The 7,991-nt window shown below is 33.3% G+C and overlaps 1 protein-coding gene across 1 annotated transcript; it reads right to left on the reverse strand.

The window, feature by feature from the left end:
• Window positions 1–6,587: 6,587 nt before the first annotated feature.
• LOC116347345 (sarcolemmal membrane-associated protein-like) lies at window positions 6,588–7,849 on the reverse strand. Its single transcript, XM_031777906.1, has 3 exons — window positions 7,720–7,849; window positions 7,591–7,653; window positions 6,588–7,407 (listed from the first exon to the last, which is right to left on the reverse strand). Exons 1-3 carry the CDS (start codon window positions 7,736–7,738, stop codon window positions 7,073–7,075), a joined length of 417 nt encoding a protein of 138 aa, XP_031633766.1. The 5' UTR covers window positions 7,739–7,849; the 3' UTR covers window positions 6,588–7,072.
• Between the last annotated feature and the right edge of the window lie 142 nt (window positions 7,850–7,991).

Here is a 7,991-nt window from a genome sequence, read left to right on the forward strand (position 1 = left end):
AAGAAGTCGCATCGAAGTTGAATACAAATGATGTTTTGATTGTGTCCGGAGACTTTAATCTGTCCAAATTGATTTGGTTTGTTGATGAAAATGAGGACCCAATGTAGCCAGCCCACTATCAATGCAGCCAGTGAAAAAGAGAAGATAGTGCTGGATACTTGCCATGAACTGGGACTTCACCAGATTAACAAGAACTACAACCAAAATGGTCGTATGCTTGATTTAATCTGGACAAATGATGTTGAGTTGTTTCAATGCTCCATGAGCGACTTTCATTTGTTGAATTTTGAAAAGCATCATAATGCTATTAGTATTCGATATAAAGAGCCAGTCATAAAGACAACTGAAACAAGACATACATATCGCGATTACAACAACGAATAAATGAGTCGAGACCAATAGTACGTGGAATTGGCTTAGTCTTCATATAAATACCTTTCGAACTAATATTTTTTCAATTCACAATCAATTTAATTGAACATTACAAAGAAATAAGAAGAAAATATAAACGATGTGCATGCTCAGCTCTCCGAGATTACAGAATAGAGATATAGAAGCAGATAGATGATGTTCCAAAGAAATTTTTCAAGCAAGTGAATTTCAAAAAAGGGAAAAGTGTTCTACCGCATGAGATGACTGATTTGAATGAAAAAGCAAGCGATCAATCAACAATTGCTAGTTTTTTTGCAGAACACTTTGGCACCGCTTACAGCTCTTCAGAAGGTGATCTGCGATATGACAGCTCGGAAACAGAAAAAATACGTGATATATCACAAATATATTTGTGCTGAAATATCAATGATCGAAATAACCGAGGAGCTTGTAGGTCAACATATAAGCATGCTGCCAGATGATCTTGTCTGTGGTCCTGGTGAAATTCCAAACAAATTCATCAAGCATTGTTTGATTTCATTGCATTTCATCTCAACACTGTTAAAGGAATCACTTGAAACTGCTACTGTACCGCAAATATGGAGAACGTCCTTTGTCAGACCAGTTTACAAAAACAGCGATAAAAACAACGTTCAAAATTATCGCGGTGTTGCTTTACGTCAAAAATGCTCGATTTTATCGTCACAGACCATCTCAATCTATATTTGAAGAACATCGTCCACGAAAGTCAACATGGATTCATCAAGAACAGGTCAACGATAACAAATTTAGTAGAATTTACTTCAAAAACGATTATTAACATGGTAAGGAGACACCAAACAGATACCAGCCATTTGGACATAGCCAAGGCCTTTGACTCGGTAAACTTAAATTTACTTATTCAAAAACTTGAAATCATGGGATTGAATGAGCAGCTGTTAAAATGGATCGAATCTTACTTGTCTGGCCGCAGACAAATTGTAAAGATAGCAGATACCAAATCAAGGGTCAAGGATATCCCATTGGCGGTACTTTGTTCATCGTGTTTGTTATTGATCTACCTTTCGTCGTGACCAATTCATGCTTACTTTCATTCGCTGATGATACAAAAATTTCAAAATGTATCACCTCAACAGATGACTGCATTAATCTTCAAAATGACTTGGATCGTGTGGCTGATTATTATGAACGCAATTCATTAAAATTAAATGTCAACAAAACAAAGATCATATCATATCATCGGGGATCACTGCAATATGAATACAAATACAACATAGGCGGCGTTCAAATTGAAAGAGTCTTTGTAATAAGGGACTTGGGACTGTTGCTTGATGTGCAAATGAATTTCTAATCACACATTGAGCATTTAAGCACAGGCTGGCTTATAGTTTTGCGTTTTGCGATATCGTAATAAATTTTTATTACGATAATAATAATTATGTTCTATATCGTTATTAGGATCGGATCCTAATAACATTATTATGATTTTATTAACTTATCATGATAAAGTCATAATAAAGTTATTAGGATTACATCCTAATACTTATTATGTTTTATAATAATATTTATTAGGATTCATCTTAATAAATACCGTGGTCGCTTCACTTGTCTGAGGTAGCGCCATCTGTTGAAAGTTGTTTTTAGCTGAATAACAATATGCTATCAAGTGAACACGGTATTTATTGAGATGAATCCTAATAAATATTAAAAGATATTGGATGTTTTCATGTTCTATACTTTATAGATACAATGCCAATGGTAAGTGCACGCAACCTAATATCTTAATTTCATTTTTTTTCTATTGAATGCATTCTCACCTCAACGATTATTTGTTTCATTTTTTTTCTCTTTGCAAAAGGACAATGCGTGAGCTATGCTTTTTTCGGTGAATTACTCAGAATGATCTTTTGTTCATATTCATACGGATGTTTGTTGAAAACCGTTTTATAGGTTGAGAAATTACAAAAATCTCAACCAGCTATCAATTACTTTATTGCTATTATTTCGGGAACTAAATGGCTTAGTTAAAGAATTCTCTAGAATTTAATGGATTTTTAATTTAAAATTTAATTGCAATTGAAACAAACACAGATATTTTGAATCACGAATACACATTATCAGCACTAAATGATACTTTTTTTTCTTTGTAGCTTTACCGATATAATCATTTACATAATCTACGTTCATACTTAATGGTTCTTGTTAATACATTATTAAATTACATTGAAATCGCTTAAATTAAATAGTGAAAAAAAGTCATCACCTAATCAAAGGTGCCAGTTGCATATTGTATAATTCAATTTATTAATTGCTCATTGGTTTTGTGGTTCAAGATGATTTTTTATTGTGGTCAACCTTCAAAAATGTCATATCAATGAACTGGAAGAAATATAACAACATTATCTGGTAGAACCTTAAAAAAGTGATTAATGGCATCATTCACATACAAGCACTGTACTGCTTGGAATTGAGGAAAACCTTATACTGTTTTATGAAAAAAAAATGATCATTTGAAATTTTATAGAATAAATCTTTATTTAAACATAGAGATTCAAAAGTCAATACATTACAAAAAGTCTTGAGTATCTATGAATAAAACATTTCGATATAAATTTCCGTATTTCGTTAAAAAAAAAAAGAGTCTTACGGGAGTAAGACGAACTTTTTCGCACGGTAGTAGTTGCGTATTTCATTAGGAAAGTCCAAAATAATATTTGTTTGATTTTTCAAGCCATTCAAGCGGCGTAAAGTTCGAGACCAAAAAATATGTTCCAACTTTGGCAACGAAATATTCTTTAATTTAATAGCAGAAGTACTCGCAAAAGGTTTTTTTGAAAAAAGAACATTTGAAAGTTTTCTATTTTCTAACAAAACACTATAAAAAATATGTCTGACGTTAATTTTGCCATGAAAAATATTTTTGAAACACTTTTCATAGCTAAAGTCACAAAAAATTTGGATTTTTGTATGGGAGCCATGTCTGTATTCTACCTAATGGCGTTAAACTTTGCACAGGTTATTTTTTTCACAAAAAACCAGACAAAGTGTTGCGCCCCAAAAGATCAACGTTTGTACTGATTCATGCTCACCATCCGTATACATAGGATCTCTACATTGAAGACCACATCCTTCGATATCTATTGATGTTTAATGAAAATGATCAATTCGCATTTTGAACGACATTGATGAACCATGAATTCAAACATTACCTGGATAGTAATTGATCGCCGAATCACTTGCAACCAATGGTGGAATACACTGACTAGAAATTGGTGTAAATATTATAATAATTGCGAGATAGCTCGGAAAGAAGTCGGTATCGTACAAAACTCGGCATGGTTCAACGGTTGATTGGCACACTTCATACGATGGCAAATAAACATATTCTTTGCCTTTGCTCTTTGTGCATTTAGGCAAATAAACTGCACATAAAAATGGCTAAATAACACGTGGAAGACACAAGTATGTTGTTATCGTACAAAATGTATGAAGAAAGGGATTTCTTAGAAACAAATGTTCTTTATGGTTATGGTTTTAGACATTTTTACCTGAATCACTTCCCAACACTTTGGTACATTTCGCAATGCTTCGAGTTGGTTTAGTTTTTTTATATTCGATTTTTGATTTCCTTCTTCCGATAATTGGCCGCTGGTGTTTATATGGAATTTTACTGCCAAAACATGTATTTGTTTGTATTCGTTCACATTTTGCAGGTCGAAGACAGCGAATTATGTAATTTTGTTCCCGATCATCATGCCATGGTTTGCCACTTATGTCTTTTGTGATATTACTGAGGAAGTCCCGACCATTGATCGGCAACAAATTCAATTGTTCATCATCAGGCTTTTCGACTAGCGATGGCGTTTCACTGAAAACAGAATTCACCACATTCCAACACAAAAATGCCCAAACTACAACGCTCATTACGATCTTGAAATTTTAGAAATATTGGTAGTGCAACTTAAAAATGTCGTATTTGTGTCAACTTCTTATGTATCGCGCTATTTTTTTGACAGTGACAACAAGTGTATCTTAACCCTAAAACCGTCCTTCTGCAATCCACCTTAATCCCGTCTTTGGGGGCACTCAGTGCCCGTAGTGTATTTTGTATGAAAAAATTAAAAAAATTGAAATTTTTTTTTGAATTTTTTCGATATTTCGAGAAATCTTGTGTCTAATCGTTAACTAAAGACATGAATGTGCGCATCGAGTCGGCAGCTACGTTTTGTTTACTGTGCTGACAAAATAAATTAATATTGGCTGAACAAATTTTTACTAAATTGTATCACTTCGTCTTGGGGGCACTCAGTGCCCGTTAGTATATTTTGTATGAAAAAATGGAAATTTTTCAATTTTTTATTTTGAATTTTCTCGATATTTTGAGAAATATTGTGTCATTCCGTAAACTAAAGTTATGAATATACGCAGCAGATCGGCAGCTACGTTTTGTATACTGTGCTGACAAAATAAAATAAATATTGGCTGAACAAATTTTTGCGGTACCGATGAATTCGACCAGTTTCATTTTCAAAATGGCATTTTACACTGTTTGCCTTTAAGTTTTCTCTGATAAATTTATCTGAGTATGGAAATTCACATATAAATGAATAAAAAAATGAATTGAACACGAGACATGTTTGTTGTGTATATGTACAAGTAAATCGAAGCCTTTCAATGCAAAACACAATTTGTTTATAATAAATTATTATTCTTATTTGAATGTCACACGGAACACCGAACAACGTAACAAGTGTATATATGTTTGTATATGAGAACAATCGATTCATTCGTGCACAAACATTTTTTACAATTCAGCAATTTTCCCATACAAAATATATGAAAATATACGTCGGGCACTGAGTGCCCCAAAGACGAATTGACCATCTTTTTTTTGCCGGCCATTTTTTCGAAAACCATGGCGTGAATAGATGCATATTTTATATTTTTGAGTAGGAACAGAGGCCGACAACACGAAAAAAATCGGGGTTTGGTGATGTTTTATGAAAAAAAAATGGTTTAATTTTAGTTTGAAATTTTGCTCGGGCACTGAGTGCCCGATGGACGGTTTTAGGGTTAAATAGCGTCAAAAAAACTATTAAATTCCATCTGTCAAAGTGAATACAAGTTTATACACACAAGTTTTTTATTGCGTTCAAAATGTCGAATTTCGTTCCAACAAAAGATCATTTGCGGGAAGTTTTAATTTGCTTCTTCCGTTTAAAGAAAAATGCAACTGGAGCACATCGTTTACTCACTGAAGCCTATCCTGACTATGCTGTAGATGTTAGAATGTGTCACCGTTGGTTTGCGCGCTTCAAAAGTGGTGATTTCGACACAGAAGACGAAGAACGTCCTGGGCAGCCAAAAAAGTTTGAAGATGAAGAATTGGAGGTATTACTCGATCAAGATTCGTGTCAAACTCAAGAAGAACTTGCAAAATCATTAGGAGTAACTCACCAAACCATTTCAAAACGTTTGAAAGCATTTGGATTCATTCAAAAGCAAGGAAATCGGGTACCACATAAATTGAAACCAAGAGACATTGAAAGACGATTTTGCATGTCCAAAATGCTGCTTGAGCGCCACAAAAAGAAGTCGTTTTTGCATCGAATTGTTACTGGTGATGTTTTCATTCATTACGAAAAACCGAAGCGTAAGAAATCGTATGGGAAGCGCGGTAAACGAGCAAAATCAACGCCCAAGCAAGATATTCATTGTACTAAGGTAATGCTCTGTATTTGGTGGGATCAGAAGGGTGTCCTCTATTATGAGCTGTTAAAACCGGGTGAAACGATCACGGGAGACCTGTATCGAACACAATTGATCCGTTTAAAGAGAACGTTGAACGAAAAACGGCCAGAATATGCGACCAGACATGAGTCAATAATTTTCCATCATGACAACGCTCGGCCTCATAGTACGTGTATTCACAAAACGATTTTCATTCGTAGGAAAATCAACTTTTCAAAGTGCTCCAATGACTCAAATCGATTCATTTTCATCCAATAAACAATTCTAATTTCATTTGAATTTAATCTGACTCGATTTTCATATATTGGATTAAACGGGGAGTTATTCACTCGATGCTCAAGTTTTCGTAACTTATAGCCTCCGTACAGGGCCAGTGACCAGGGCTTTCATATAGGCCACTATGGCTGTTTAAAGAAAGAAAAAATTGAACAATGTTTTATTCTTCTCGCTTTTAAATTTATTTTTTATTTTGAAAAACAGTATCAGAATATTTCATTTTGGTAAAAGAGTTGAATAAAAAAATATAAGAATTGAATTCCTTTTTAAAAATCCATTTGATCGCGATGTTCAATGGCGTTGGAAACAGTAGTGCTGCTGCAATCAAAACAATGATTTTCTGGTGTAAGACGTTCACAACTACCGCATACATTTGGATTGAACAAAAAGGAACTGCTGGTGTTGAATTTTAAACTTGCGGCAAAATCGTTAAATGATGATAAATTTGCACTCAATTGTGCACCAATTGCACCGAAGCAATGATTTTGTGTCAGTGGTACCTGTTGTTGTTCTGCATTAACATGATCAATGCTATAATTACTGCCTGGTGATGATGAAACTGAGATTCTTGATGATAAATGTGAACCAATCGGACGGAATATATTCGGTTTGGGTGCAGTAAACCCTGGATTAAATAGACTACTCATTTTGTACGGAACAGCAAATACTTTTTTTAATCTGAGCTGCTTTCTGGAGAATTTGGTGGAGCAATTTTTGCTTCTAGTTCCCCGAATCGTTTTCTAAAAGAATTTACGGTCTCTTCGTATTTTTGCTGAACTTTTTCTTGTTTTTGCTGAACTTCTTCTTGTTTTTCTATAAGTTTGTTTGCCCACTTTAAGTTTTCTTCCAAACGAGATATTTCTAACCTCGAAAAACGTTGTTTATCATTCAATTGTTGATTTTCGGTTTTCAATTGTTGATTTTCGGTTTTCAATCGTTCAACTTGGTCTTGCAATTGATTAATAGTTTCTTGAACTTGATTATTTTGAATGTGATTGACGCCTGATCCTGAGTAAAAAAAACAATTTTTTCAATAATCTGATTCAAAGCATTGATCATTCAAACAACGGCACATTTTGGGGGGAAAAAAATATTGTTTCAAAAATAAACTTTTACTAACATGATTTGAACTTTTTCTTTTCTAAAAACCTTACGTCTATCTAAACCTATAAAGAGATGGTCAAAATTTACCTAATTTGGGGCGATGAAATTTTTTTTTTAAAACTTCACAGATTTTGGAGATTTTGGGCCAAACTGATTGAATATATATAGATTAGATTAAGACAACATAAAGAAAAAATAAATTAACAAAATACATACCTCTTTTAAATAGACCCATATTTTCTGTATTTTTAAAAAATAGATTGAAAAAGATAAAATAAAAAGTTAATATACAGATTTACATTTTGCAGTAACACATTACAATTGTAACGAAGCATTACAGTATAACACAAACTCCATCTATTGTAAATATATGTTCAACTTAAAGTTGTGTTGAAAAGTCTCAATATTAATGTTAGATTTTTAACAATACAGGTAACACATTGTTATTGTAACAAGACATTACCGGTATTAGCTATTGAAATTGTAAT

This window comes from Contarinia nasturtii, unplaced genomic scaffold (assembly GCF_009176525.2).
Source record: "Contarinia nasturtii isolate CC-2019 unplaced genomic scaffold, AAFC_CNas_1.1 Cnas_scaffold_1834, whole genome shotgun sequence".
NCBI classification, from domain to species: Eukaryota; Metazoa; Arthropoda; class Insecta; order Diptera; family Cecidomyiidae; genus Contarinia; species Contarinia nasturtii.

What these genes read in the sequence shown, in the direction of transcription:
- LOC116347345 (XM_031777906.1), bottom strand. An exon ending in ATTTCATCGCCCCAAATTAG is followed by an intron (nt 7,408 to 7,590) that starts GTAAATTTTGAC and finishes TTTTTTACTCAG; the next exon opens with GATCAGGCGTCAATCACATT.